Source organism: Mobula hypostoma, chromosome 3, assembly GCF_963921235.1.
Source record: "Mobula hypostoma chromosome 3, sMobHyp1.1, whole genome shotgun sequence".
In the NCBI taxonomy this organism is placed as follows: Eukaryota; Metazoa; Chordata; class Chondrichthyes; order Myliobatiformes; family Myliobatidae; genus Mobula; species Mobula hypostoma.
The window spans coordinates 158955174-158970745 of record NC_086099.1 but is presented as its reverse complement, the minus strand read 5'-3'; the positions used below and the strand labels follow the sequence as shown (position 1 = coordinate 158970745).

The 15572-nt window shown below is 40.8% G+C and overlaps 1 protein-coding gene across 1 annotated transcript in view; it reads left to right on the top strand.

Moving 5' to 3' along the window:
* Window positions 1-9982: 9982 nt before the first annotated feature.
* LOC134344350 (insulin-like growth factor-binding protein 4) overlaps window positions 9983-15572 on the top strand; it is a 125868-nt gene continuing 120278 nt past the window's right edge. The window contains exon 1 of the mRNA XM_063043989.1: window positions 9983-10414. Within this exon, the coding sequence (XP_062900059.1) occupies window positions 10066-10414 (349 nt within the window). The 5' untranslated portion in view covers window positions 9983-10065. The remainder of the gene's footprint in view (window positions 10415-15572) is intronic.

Sequence of the window (15572 nt, the reverse complement as noted above, 5' to 3'; positions counted from 1 at the left end):
TTTCAGTTATTATATCAGAGGATCTATCCTGGGATCAACAAATGAGTGCCATCACAAAGGAGGCACGCAAGTGCCTGTACTTTCTTGGAAGTTTGTGTGTCACCTAAAATGTTGGCAGACTTCTACAGATGCACAGTGGAGAGTATCCTAACTGTTGCATCACACCCTAGTATAGAAACACCAGTGCCCAGGAATGGAAACGCCTACAGAAAGTGATGGATACAGCCCAGTCCATCACAGGCAAAGCCCTCTTCACCATTGGGCATATTTACATAGAATACTGGCACAAGCAGCAGCATCCATCGACAAGGACCCCAAGCATCCAGGCCATGGTCTCTTCTCACTGCTACCACTGTGCAGAAGGTAACAAGTGCTACACAACAACAAGGCTACACCTGCCCCTACACTTCCTCCCTCACTTCCATTTAGAGCTCCAAATAGTCCTTTCATTTGAGGTGACACTTCACCTGTGAGTCTGTTGTGGTAAATTACTGTGTTTGGTGCTCCCGGTGTGGCCTACTGTATATCATTGAACCCGATGTAGATTGGGAGACGGCTTCACCGAGCACCTACGTTCCATCCGCCAGAAGAAGTGGGATCTCCCAGTGGCTACACGTTTAATTCCACTTCCCATTCCCATTCCGATATATCAATCCATGGCCTCCTCTGCTGTCGAGATGAGGCCACACTCAGGTTGGAGGAACGACACCTTATATTCCGTCTGGGTAGCCTCCAACTTGATGACATGAACATCAATTTATTTAACTTCCGGTATTGCCCCCCACCCTTCACCATACCCTATCCCCTTTTCCCTCTCTCACCTTATCTTCTTGCCTGCCCATAGCCTCCCTTTGGTGCTCCTCCCCACTTTTCTTTCTTCCATGGCCTTCTCCTACTAGATTCCCCCTTCTCCAGCCTTGTATCTCTTTCGCCAGTCAACTTTTTAGTTCTTTACTTCAGCCCTCCCCCTTCCTGGTTCCACCTTTCACCTTGTGTTTTTCTCTCTCCCCTTTGCCATCTACTCCTCATCTTTTTCCTCCAGTCCTGCTGAAGAGTCTTGTCCTGAAACATTGACTGCACTCTTTTCCATAGATGCAACCTGGCCTGCTGAGTTCCTCCAGCATTTTATGTGTGTTGCTTGGATTTTCAACATCTGCAGATTTTCTCTTGTTTGTACAGAAGATACTGGAGCCTCAGGTCTACCACCAGGTTGAAAAACTTTTATTACCCTACACATTTCATGTTCCTGAACTGGTGAGGATAACTTCACACAGCACAACTCAGAAATGATTCCACAAGCTACAGGCTCATTTTCAATGTCTCTACAATTCATGTTCACAGTATTAGTTTTTTTTTTCACTATTTGTGTTCTTTTATACGTTGGTTGTTTGTCAGTCTTTGTTTAGGTATTATTTTTTATAAATCCTATTCTATTCTTTTATCTTCCTGTAATTGCCTGCAAGAAAATGAATTCAGTTTAGTATATGGCAACTTATATGTAGATACTTGAATAATAAGTTTATTATGACTTTGAATAGCTCTCTTTGAATCCCGTGTGACCTAATCTTCCGGATCAGCCTGCCATCTCGGAAGTGAAAGGTCACACATTATACCTGCTTCCCTTGTTCCTACTGCACCTTCAGCCATGTGATACTGTTTCTCAGTGTCCATAGCAATCAGTTTACTGTCTCACTTGTTGCATGCCAACTTGAGATTTGTCAGTACACCCCAGATGCACATGACCAGTGCTCAGACTGAGCAGAGCCAGTGTACCCTAAAGTGGAAAGTGTGATTGGTTACTGGATATCTTCACCATGCAAAGCTATGACCCTTTCAAAACGGTTCTATAACACCAGTGACTTGATGCTGTCTACTCTCAGGATCCTAGTGTATACTTACAACCAGCACTCTGACAAGAAAGTTCAACATCTCCATATCTCCAAGGCTCATAAAACATAAAACAATGCAACACAGGAACGAGCCCTTCAGCCCAGTATATTGTCCCAAATGGGTTAAATGGGTTATTAGTCTCTTCTGTCTACACAAGGTCCATATCTCTCCATTATCTGCATATCATTATGCCTATCTGTTTTGTAAGTGTCTCTATCATACCTGCCTCTGACATTATCCCTGGCACCCTATTTCAGGCTCTCTTTGTAAAAAACCTGCCCCAAAGATCTCGAACTTTTCCCAACTCGCTTTAAGTGCATGTTCTCTATTATTAGACATATCTTCATTTGTGTTGAACATTATTCTGCTGTGCCTCAACAAAAAATGCTCACAACAAGATAGGTGTATGCCGGGCCTAGCAAGACAAATTTGCAGCATTGTAGAGGCTTCTTTAAAGAACAGTGTGGCCTTAAATGTACTACCCTTATCATTCTCATGGAGTATGAAATAGATACCATCAGGCATTCTTGTTTTCAAATCAATGTCTTATTCTGACACCATGCTTTTGAGATATGTATGGTACTATTGTTCTTACTGACAGAGATATTCCTTCCGCAGGCAGCTGCACACTTATACAAGTAATACCGCAGCTGAGCCATCTTGGACAGTCATTCTGAAATAAAGTGGCTTCCATAACATCAGATCTCTTTCCTTTTGCAACCACATAACCTGACTTCAGTTTATTCACTTCTCAGAATGTGAGCCATTGTGGATTTGGAGAGAAGATATGAGAGCAGTGCATTTTGCAGATGACACATCCTGCAGCCTTGATGCACTGGTATTGGACAGCATGAATGCTTAGATTGGTAGATGAGCTATCAGTCAGTTGAGCTGCATAATCCTGGATGCAGAAATCACATCCTGCAAAATCTCATTTCAGGGAGGTAGCACCATCAATTTGTGGGAGACTACCGGAACTTCTGGGAGAGGTGGGATGTCTGTAATAGAGTAGCTCCTTAGCAGCTAGCCAGCTAGTTTAAATAACGTTAGCTATGCTAATGAATGAATGACACCTGTTAAACTCACCTCAACAAGTCTTTTACAGTCTTAACCCACCATGGGCAATAGAAAAGTCACTGTTGCAAACAGTGCAGTGAGCAACACTGTCATTATTTTTGACCCCTTTTAGGCAGGGTAGTCCTTTAGGGTAGTCTGGGGTGATGTACATTTTATATTTTTTTTGGGGAACACTCTGCCATGGCGCGCGCTCTCTCTCTCTCTCGCGCGCGCTCACTCTCTCTCTCATGGTCGCTCTCGTGCTCGCTCTCTCGCTCTCTCTCACGCTCCCTCTTGCTCTCTCTCTCTCGCTCTGTCTCAAAAAAATTGATTTCCGGGATATTGTACATAATTTGCAGGCATCAGGGAGCCACTATTAATACGCGAGAGACTCCCGGAACTTCCAGGAGAGGTGGGATGTCTGGGGATGGTTCTGAGTTTTTTGAGTGTTCATCCAGGCAAGTAAGGACTACCCCATCACATCCCTGAACTATATCTAGTAGATTAAACATATCCTACTAAATTAGATGTAAAAACCTTAGGGTGGCAGGAGGTGTGTCACTTGCAATAGAGTAACCAGCATCACACCTGCTCTTATAGTCACTGTATTTATATGCTTGGTCTACATGATTTTCTAGTCCAGGCTTTGATAGTAAGGAAATAAATGAGGGCAGTATTCAATGTTCAGTTAGACTTTATCTTGTTGGAAATGGTAAGTTCCAGGCACATTTGTGACATGATTGTTATTTATCATTTATCAGTCCTGGTCTGAAACTTTTCTAATTTTTGCAGATGTAGTCATGGACTACTTCATTTGCTGAGGATTTGTGAAGGGGAATGAATATTGTCCTGGAGGAACATTGTTTCATTTTTACTGTGTACTGTACCAGCAGTTTATGGTCGAAATGACAATAAAAAGCGACTTGACTTATGCAGTCCCAGTGGACACCCCCACTTTTAACTCATGATAGAGGGAGAGCCCTTAATGAAGGAGCTGCTAATATTTGGCTTAGGACATTCTGCTGAGGATGCCTCTGGGGATGTTTACTCATGATTACCCTCCAGCAACCAAAAATATCTTCTATTATGACAGTTATGATTCCAAACATTGGACTGTTTTTCATTGTTATCAATTGACTTCTGTTTTACCAGAACTCTTCGATGCTGTACTCTGTCAAAGAATAAATATTACTAACATATATCATGAAGTTTTTTGTTTTGAAGCAGCATTACATTGTAATGCATAATAATAAATATAAGATACAATAAGTATATATTCAAAAATTAAATTTGATAAGTCAGGCAAAAAGAGAGGAAAATAGAAATAATGAGATAGTGAGGTAGTATTCATGACTTCATTATCCATTCAGAAATCATATGGCGGAGGGGAAGAAGCTGTTCCTGAAACGATGAATATCTGTCTTTAGACAAACCTCCTCTTTGATAGTAGCAATGAAAAGAGGCACATCCTGGGTGAATAGAATTATTAATGATGGATACCATCTTTTTGAGGCATTACCCTTTGAAGGTGTCCTTGATGCTGGGGAAACTAGTACCTATGATGGAGCTGGCTGAGTTTATAACGTTCTACAGCTTTTTCTGATCCTGTGCTGTGGCCCCATCACAGAAAATGGTGATGCAACCAGTTAGAGTGCTCTGCATGGTGCATCTGTAGAAATACGTAGCAGCGTTTGTTGATATACCAAGGCTCCACAAACTCCTAAAGAAATAAGGATAGATCTTCAGAGATGTTGACACCCAGTAACTTGTAATTGCTCACCCTTTCACTGCTGATCCCTCAATGAATATGTGTGCGTGTGTGTGTGTGTGTTTTCTTGACTTCCCGTTCCTGAAGTCCACAATCAATTCCTTGATTTTTCTGATGTTCAGTACACGGTTGCTGTTGCATCACCACTCAATCAGCTGATCTGTTTCACTTTTTGATACCCATCCTAACCAGCTGAAATTCTGCCAATAATAGCTGTGTCATCAGCAAATTTTTCGATGGTGTTTGAGCCACAAAATCGTGGATGTAGAGAGAGTAGAGCAGTGGGCTAACCATGCATCCTTGAAGTGCACTAGTGTTGACTGACAGCAAGGAGAAAATGTTATTTTTGATCCCCACAGACTGAGTGAGGAAGTCAAGGATCCATTTATAGAGGGAGATTCAGTAGCCCAGGTTTTGGAGCTTGACAATTAGAATTGAGGGCATGATTGTGTTGAATGCTGAGCTGTAAACAATGAACAACAGCCAGACATAAGTATTACTATTGCCCAGTGGTTCAAGGCAGAGTGGAGAGCCGGTGAGATTGCATCTGTTGCAGACCTATTGTGGCAAAAGGCCAATTACAGTGGTTTCAGGTTCTGGCTTAGGCAGGAATTGATTCTAGCCATGTCAAAGTACTTCATCACAGTAGATGTGAATGACACTGGGCAACAGTTGTTGAGGCAATTCATGCTGCACTTCTTGGGCACTGGAATGACTGTTGCCTTTTTGAAACAGGTGTGTACCTTCAACTGCAGCAGAGAAAGATTCCACTTCACCTCTGGATTAAAATTGGCTTGAGGTTTGGAGCTGACTTGTTACTTTTTCCACTGAGCCCACTTACAGTGTCCATATGATTTGGCCAAGAAGAGTTCCCCACCACCATTACCGTCTCTGAGGTTTACTATTCAAAATTGTGCCTGACCAAAACTGATGCACGCTTTTGAGGACCGTTTCCTCACTTGTAGCAAGGTTGCATGCTCCCCCAAATGTTCCTGGCCCCTAGAGTAGCAACAAAATCTTCCTTTTTTCATGTACTGTTATTCTGCATCCCCCACTCTGGACAATGACAGTAAATTTTGCCCTCAGGAATATTTCCACTCAAATAGCTGAGATTGCTCGTAGCTCTTGAGGTTGCTGATGTATCTATCACATTCACTCCCTGCCAATGGCATTGCTCTACCTAGACAGCACAACTCTTTATTCCTGTTTACATGATGTGCATCACGGTCCTGCCACTCGCTCAAGCAACAATATTCCAAAGTTCTACTTGAGTATTCAAATATTGCTGTTTAGGGCTACTTAGCTGAAATCCACAATCACAGTCATGGGTACCTCAGTAAGCAACATCATTTTTATGACCTTTAAAAAATCTACCGATCGTCAAAATCGACGGACCCCCATTGGCAGACTCAGGTCGCAAGTGCAGTTCCCTTTTAAGAAAATGGAAGTGGGATAGTAACACTGAGCTAGAGAGATGATTAAAGCATAGAAACCTTAAACCTATACTGTAAGCTATCCTGTTGGAAAATTTATAGTCTCTGGAAAATAAAATTGAAGCCCTCAGAGCAAGATTGCAGTACCAGAGACACATTATGGACTGCTGTGTATTTTGACTCAAGGAAATATTGCTCACTACTGCCATTTCAGATGCAATGGTGCAGTCTGATGGCTTCACCATTCTCTACAAAGACAGGTCAGTAAAGTCTTTTAAAGGTAGAGGAGTGGGATCCATAATTAACTCATTGTAGTGCACAGATATGATGGTCCTGTCTCAGTCCTGCACCACCAACCTGGAACACCTAGACTCAAGTGTCGTCCATTTATCTGCCAAGAGAGTTTTCCATCATCATCCTGGTAGCGGTATACATTTCACCTCAGACCAACGTCAGTCTGACACTGAAGGAGCTGAGCACCATGATCAACAGGCATGAAACAGTGCATCCTCATTCCTTCCCTATCATTGTGGGGGATTTCAAACAGGCCAGCTTAAAGAAATCTCTGAACAACTACCACCAACATCTCACCTGTGGAACCAGAGGAGCCACACTTGACTATTGCTATATTACCATCAAGAACATCTAACGTGACATCCTATGCCCACACTTTGGAAAGTCTGATCACCTGACTGTACTTCTACTGTCCGTGCATAGGCAGAGACTAAAGAGCGTAGCACCAGTAGGGACAACCGAGAAGGTATGGTCAAGGGAGGTGGAGCAGTGCTTGCTGGACTGCTTTGAGTCAGTAGACTGAACAATATTCAGGAATGCATGTTTGCATCTGAATAAATATAGCACATTTGTCACTGACCTGATCAAGATGAGTTGGACATGCTCAAAACGAAGGCTGTGGATGAACCAGGAAATTCATAGTCTGTTGAAGACTAGATCTGTTGCATTCAAAACTGGTGATCCAGCATGAAACAAGATGTCCAGGTATGACCTATGGGCGGCTATTTTCAGTGTGAAAAAGCAGTTCCAATTGAAGTTAGAAACAGAATCGGATGCACATCAGCTCTGACAGGATTTGCTGGCCATTGCTTCCTACAAGGCCACAGCCTTGAATGGCTATGAAGCTTCACTCCCTGCTGAGCTAAATGTTTTGAAAGGCAGAATAAAGTTGTACCTGTGCGAGTCCCTGCAGCACCTGGTGTAACCTCTGTCTCGGAGGCTGACGTCGGAACATCCTTCCTGAGTAAGAACCCTCATAAGTCGTCAAGCTCTGATGGAGTACCTGATAGGCCACAGAAAACCTGTGCCAAACAGCTGGCGGAAATGTTCAATGACATTTTCAATCTCTCACTGCTGCAGTCAATTTCCCAACTCCTTCAAAAGGATGACAACCATACCAATGCCCAACGACTACTGCCCAGTGGCACTCATATCTACTGTGATAAAGTGCTTTGTCAGGTTGGTCATGGCCAGAATCATCTCCTGCCTAAGCAAGGATGTGGACTGGCTCCAATTTACCTATTGTCACAATAGGTCTACAGCAGATACAATCTCACTGGCTCTCCACTAGACCTTGGATGACCTGGACAATAGCAATACCTACATCAGGCTGCTGTTTATTGATTATGGCTCAGCTTTCAACACCATCATACCCACAGCACTAACTAGCAGGATCCAAAACCTGGGCCTCTATATCTCCCTCTGCAAATGGATCCATGATTTCCTCATCGGGAGACCACAGTCTGTGAGAGTTGAAAATAACATCTCCTGGCTGTCAATCAGCACTGGCATACCACAAGGACATGTAGCCCACTGCTCTACTCTCCTTACACCCACTGCTGTCTGGTTAGTCACAGCTCAAACGCCGATGACACAACTATTGTTGGCAGAATTTCAGATGGTGATGAGGAGGCGTACAAGACTGAGATAGATCAGCTGGTTTAGTGATGGCACAACATGAACCATGCACTCAACGTCAGTGAGACCAAGGAATTGATTGTAAGCTTCAAGTAGGGGCAGTCAAGGGAACACACACTAGTCCTTATTGAGGGATCAGCAGTGAAAAAGATGAGCAGTTTCAATGTTTAGCTGTCAATATCTCTGAAGATCTGTCCTGGGCCCAACATATTGATGCAGGTACAAAGAAGGCATGACAGTGGTTATATTTCATGAAGAGTTTGAGGAAACTTGGAATGTCACCAAAGGCTGTCACAGATTTCTAGAGGTGTACCACGGAGAGCATTCTAACCGGTTTCATCACTATCTGGTGTAGAGGGACCATTCATCATCAGAAAAGGCAGCAGAAATTGAAAACTCAACCAGCACCATCATGGGCTGTAACTTCCCCAGCATCAAGGACATCCCCAAAAGCTGATGCCTCAAAAAGATGGCATCTGTATTGGGACTCTCATCACTCAAGGCACACCCTCTTCTCATTGTTACTATCAAGGAGGGGGTACAGGATTCTGAAGACACAGACTCAGTGTTTTAGGAACAGCTTCTTCCCCTCCACCATCAGATTTCTGAATGGACAATCAACGCACGCACGCTATCTCAGCATATTTTAAATCTTTTTTTTTGCTTTCTTATTGCACAAATTATTTCATTTTATGTATATTATTTCAGTGATATTAAACCGGATTCTGATTTTGGTTCTAAAGTGAATGTCAATGTGGTGTCCATAGATTCCTTTATTCCTCCAAATGAACAGAGTTGGAGCACATCCTGTGTTGAAAATGGTAAATCCCACTCTTACTGCACTGTCTGGGTACTATAACATATTGGGACTCCTACAATTTGATACAACCAGTAACTGACACATGTCAGAGATGAAGGGTCACAAACCTGAAATGAAACACTCTTTCCATTAATACAGCTGATCTGCAGAGTAGTTCCAGAATTTTCTGTCTTTGTTATAGGTTTCCAACATATGCAGTTTCTTTTTGATCTTTATTAAGACATATGCTACAGAGTTGAATAGAGGAGGTATAGAGAGGAACTGAACGGCCAATACCCATTTTAATGTTCTTATTTATATTCACTAAAGCTTTAAACTGCTGTTGCCCAAGGGTATTAGTATTAAACATGTGAAAAAGAGTGATATTTATTTAAATTAAAAAAGAATAATATATAGGCAAAAAAATGTACCATCCAATGGGAATACAATCATATTAATTCTCAGTGCTGTCATGCTTAGTCATTAGGTCTGGTTGCCTAGTTCTATTCGACATCAAACAAAAAAAACATGTGAGACATCATCCAGCAAACTGCCTGGTTTTTAAAGATCTTGACTCCAAGTAAGATAGTACCAAAGTTTGAGCCCTTTTAAATGTTTAGCCTTACTGAATATACAGCTTTGTGTTTTTATCTTGCAAAATTATTTTTCAAAACTGGTGATGTCTATGATTCTTTTGTAACTTAAAATCTGCATTTTGTTACATTTACTTCAATGTATATTTTTTATAAATGTCCTTCTTTTGTTTTTTTCATCAAAGGAGGAATTCATAAAGATCAAAGGTGTGTTAATGAACCCCCTCACAGTTAGTTGCACTGTAAAATACAAGGAGAGCAGATTTACGGCTGGAAAAGTAATGAAGTTATCACTATATATCCATCTGCTTCTTGGGATAAATAGAATGTCAAGTCATGACTATGTTGTTTTGGCTGTAACCCAAATCTTCAAGTTCCTACTGGTACAACTATGTGTTTAAGACCCAGCGAAAGTATTTTTCCACTTCATGCTGTATGATTACACCCACATGTAAGGAATAGCTAATCAGAGTCCTGACCGGAATTTATCACTAACTAGTCTAACCATTGTATAAATAATCCTGATTGCACTCGGAGTGGCTAGGTATTGTGAGTAGGCTTCTGTTCCCCCTCTCGTTTACTTTCTGTGTTTCGATGTGTCTTTTAAAGTATTTGAGCATTCTGCTTATGCTGCTTTCGCCACTGATCTCGGAGGCAGCTGGGCCGATCCGTTGCTTGCCCTGCACCGAAGAAAGGATGGCGCACTGCCCACCCGTGGATAATACGTGCACAGAAGAGATGGTGAGAGAGCCAGGTTGTGGCTGCTGCCAGATATGTGCACTGTCTCGTGGCCAGCCTTGTGGGGTATACACGGCACGCTGTGCGACAGGGCTCCGATGTTACCCTCAGCTCATGGAAACCAAACCTTTGGAGACCCTCATGCAAGGACGTGGCATTTGCATGGATACTGCTGAAGTGGAAAGGATTCAAGCAATACAAGCAGGTAATCATGAAATATGCATTTGTAACTTAGTGACAGAAAAGACAACCTAACTTGAAATAATTTCTTTGCTATTAGCAATAAAATAACTCTTTTCTGAGCCATTAACATTGTTAGAATAAATGGAGATAATGTGCTGTTACCCACCCCTTTGCCTTTAAAATCAATTAACTTTCCTGAAGTTTTCATAAATTTTAAGGGTTTGCGCAGAATAAGAAAGTATTACCTTCACACATTTTTTTATAATCATGACTTTCACATGATTCCATCTTGTAAAAACTGAAAGGGATCTTCAAAAAAATTCTGATAATGTTTGAAGCCTTTATTTGGCTGATGTTTTCCCTTTTTAGTGCTTGGCTTAAAGATTGATTTATTTCTTATGTCAATGTGTTTTCTAATATGTGCTTCATTTCCTACACTTTACTGAACAGAAATACAAACCTTCTCAACAGAATTATAGCAATGACAGTATACACAGATTGCAGACTAAATTCTGCTGAATGCAAGGTTTACACACCAGTGTTGTACAATTAGTTAGGAAACAAACTCACATAATGTAATATTTTAGTTTCAAAATATTTTACATTGAAATAGAGAGTGATACATGATCTATGACTGTGCTTATTTCTGATTATCTGTCATGTTCTTATTTGATCTATGCCCCCTCCGGTAGTGAAATCAGTATCAATCTTGTCACTGTGTAAGTACACTTGTAAAGTTCACTCATACAGGTCTCTCCGTGTGTAGATGATGGCATAAAGAATGTTTCATGGAACAGCGCCGCAAATGGAAAACTGTACAGTAAATAAAAAAAAGAGAAAGGAAAACAGACTTTTTTTCTTCCCCTGTTTTAAAGTTATGATCTTTGGGGAAAGTCAAATTAGAACCAGATGTTTGTGCTGGTTTAAAAATGTTTGTTTATAATTAGAAAGGATTGGCACCATGGTTCTGTTCATAGCAAATCCTGTTATAGCATTAGCTATTCCTCATCTCACCATGCATACATGGGCAGCTGGAACAATATTATGTTTAATTGAATTTCAGAGTTTAATATAAAAAACGCTGATTTAAAGGCCTCCCTCATTAAAGGGCATTATTTTCAGTTTCATGAAACAATATCACAAATTACTTGCAGAAACTTTCAGAGTTGTGTTCTACCACACTCAGGAATTGACTTGGGAGGTGAGATATAATCATAGATTTCCAAAGAAGCAGGTGAGATAACAGAATGCCAGCAAGTTCTTTGTTTAGTGTTCATATTCAAAGTAAATTTATTATTAGAATACATTTATGTCACCATATACTATGCTGAGATTCATTTTGTTGTGGGCATTCATAATAGATAGAAAGAAATACAATACAGTCAATGAAAAACTACACTCAAAGAAGGACGGACAAACAATGTGCAGAAGAAGACAAACTGTGCAAATGCAAATTCAAATAACAATAAATAAATAATGAAGAACATTTAGAACACGAGTTGCAGGGTCCTTGAAACTGAGTTCATAGGTTGTTGAATCTGTTTAGTGTTGAAGTGAGTGAAGTTATACACATAGGTTCAGGAGCTTGATGGTTGAAGGATAACAACTATTCCCGAAACTGATGGTGTGAGACATAAAGCTCCTGTACTTCCTTCCCGGGGCAGCAGTGAGAAGAGAGCATAGCCTGGATGATGGGGTTCATAGATGATGGAATTGAATAGCCAATCTATGATCAACAGGGAATTTAAAAAAAACATGGCATTTCACTTTCTTTGATATCTCTTATTATCAAAGGTATAACCTTGTGCTATCCCAGTTAGAATTCTCATTTTGTGTCAGCTTAGCTTATTTTAGCCAAGAAGGAAGAGGGAGATTGAAACTGTGCTCAGATAAAACCATCCTAATCTAGAGAGGGAAATTCATTTAGGATTCATGTACTGAATCCCTAGCAACAAAACCTGAAGGAAACCTTATGTAGATGTGGCGAGCATAAAAGAAACAGAAAATGATAGAAAAATTCAGTAGGTCAGATTTCATCCAAAGAAAGAGAAACTGTCAAAAGTTTTTGTCTTGAGTCTTTCATTAGAGCTGAGGATGTTGTGCCATCCCGGGAGGATGAGTCTAGCCACAGACAGGAGGGAAAGTGGAGGCTGCAGTGTAGGTAGGACCCGTGCCAGTTGGGGAGGCACTGTAGCGTAGTGGTTAGCCCAACACTTTACAGTACAGGTGGCCAGAGTTCAATTCCTGCAGCTGCCTGTAAGGACTTTGTACGTTCACCCCATGACCGCATGGGTTTCCTCCCACAGTCCAAAGACATACTGGTTGATAAGTTAATTGGTCATTGTAAATAGTCCCATGATTAGGCTAAGATTAAATCAGGGGACTGCCTGGTGTTGCGGTTCTAAGGGCTAGGCGGCCTATTCCGCACTGTATCTCAGTAATAATTATTAAAAGAGAATCTGCTCCAATATTTATAATAGTCTGTTAGTCACTTTTTCTGATACAGCACATGAAAAATTATTAGCTTGTTGCAATTTAGAATGAACCTATCATGGCACCTCAGGATTAGTGGCATCAAGACAGACAAAACAGAGGGAATAAACTGATTTAAATCTTGGCCCATATCCCAGGCAATTAGCATTAACATAGATGAGCTCTGCATCTTGTTTAAATCCTACTGACCAACTTTGCACTTGATCCTGGTGAAAATTCTTATTCTTTTTCCAATGGTTTGTATGCTACTGTTGATAAGAGTTTACAGTTAAGAATTCCTTAATTTTCCATGTGTGGAGCCGGGTATCACTCTTGCTCTGACAACACGCTGGAGGAACTCAGTAGGTCGGGCACCATCCGTGGAAACGATCAGTCAACATTTCGGGCTGGAACCCTTCATCAGGACACTCTTGCTCTTCCTGGACCTGAGGGGAATTTGGCAAAACAATTATCCAGGGCCATTGTGGTGTTGGTTCACTTTAACACAGAGTCAGGCCTGCAAGAATCTCATTGTCATTTCCCATTGTCTCCTGATGTTAAACTGTAGCTGAATCAGAATCAGAGTGTGTGCCTTCAGGCTCTTGTATCTACTTCACCATGCTAGCAATGAGAAGAGAGCATGTCCTGGGTGATGAGGGTCCTTAATGATGGATGCCACCTTTCTGAGATATGAAGAATTCTGCAGTTGCACGTTGATGAAGGAGTTGGTCAATTTTTAGTAGGAATCTTCACTGCTGCTGGACAACGTTGTTAAATCTGTCAGTCCTAATGGATATACTTTTTTGATTGGAATATGACTATGACACACATACAGGTCCTAGAGAATGAAACTGACGTGCAGACATAGTAATTAGTTACAAAGGCAAATGGTCTTTATTGGAAAGGGTAATAACATGATGACAGCAAGATCACAATTGTGTACAGCATTGGTCTCCATGTCAAGAAAAAATATACTTACAATGCTGAATAGGTACACTAGGTTAATTTCTGAGATTACATGCCTGTGCATACATGTAGCTGAACATGAAAATAAACTCGAAGAAGGGTAGAATAAGCTATACCTATTTTCGCTGGAGTTTAGAAAAGTAAGTGTTGTTTTTACTGAAATAGAAGTTTCTGAAGGTGACTGATGGAATCGATCCTAAATGAACTGACTGAGAGTATACAAAACTGCAGCATATCCTTTCAGACTACAGGACTGGCCATTTAAGATCGAGAGAAAGAATTACTTTTCTCAGGAGAATCACAGCTCTTTGGAATTCTTAACCCTACAAAGCTATGGAGGCTGAGTCAGTGCAATATACTTCAAAGAATTTTATAGTCAGCACCTCTCAGCACTTCTTTGGCTGCAATATATCTTTAACAATTTAAGTCCTTTCTTGAATCAATGGCTGATTTGAGTTCACAACTGCATTCAGTGGCAACTTTATCAGCTGCACCTGCTAGTTAATGCAAATATACGAGCTAATGAATTCCAAAAAGGATGCAGACATTATCAACAGGTTCAGTTGTTGTTCAAGCCAAATATCAAAATGGAGAAGAAATGTAGTCCAAGTGACTTTAACCAATGGTGTCTAGAGTTTACTGAGATGGTGCGAAAAGCAAAAAAAAAAATCAGTGAACTATAGTTCTGTGGGTGAAAACACTTTGTTAATGAAGGAGGTCAGAGGAGAATGGCCAGACTGGTTCAAGCTGAAAGAAAGGCAACAGTAACTCAATCAACCACACACTACAACATTGGTGTACAGAAAAACCTCTTTCTCATGCACAGTCTTGAGTAGGTGGGCTAGAGGCTGCAGCATCAGAAGACCACTCTGGGTTCCACTTTTGTATCTAGTCAAGTGGATGCTGAGGTGTAAGTTTAATATTGTGGTGTTTAATAGTTGGAGCTTATCCAGCATTGTTCAACCCATTCCTATGTATTTAAATGTTTTTCCTCATTATAACCTAGAGAGTGGATCTTTTATTGAACAGTCACAAAAACTAGAAGTATTCTAAGCTGAGATCATCAATAAAATATCAAGAAATGTTGTCGTATTGCTTATAGCATCTGTAAAGTTCAGTTTCAATAGTCAAGATATTTGAAATCTCAACACTAATCGTTACATTACTGTGATTGGATCCTATCAATACTATGCCAATTTGATCTGCAATCTCTGTGTAATTGAACGTGATGTGGGGCCACTTACTTCAAGGCAATCATATGGAGAGAATGAGCATACTCACAGACCATCCAGATCTCCATTTGCTGTCTTTTCTCTCGATTTTATTGGCTAACTGTGGGAGAGTTTCTTTAAGGTTTGACATTCCACCCACTGATCACAACAGCAAAGATTTAACATCTCAGAGCTTTTCAAGCAGTTCCCACTCTGTACAGGTCCAGGTCCAGGTTCACTTCATGATTCAGGATGTGATCATTATAATGCTGTTTTTTAACCTATGTATTTTCACCATATCTGTTTAACTACTTTTCTGCAAGCACCACAAGCAGCACATATTTAGCACATGAATGAAATGAAAAAAATATCCAGTTTCTAGGCATGTGGCAGGTTAGAAGCAGTCAGCTATAGACCATCTGAATGAAATGTTAGGAAGAGCTTCTGCTGTGAAGCTTTCCATTTTTAAGTGTAGATCCTCCGAATTCATTTAAGTTTTACTGGACTGGAATTAAATAAGTGTCCATGTGT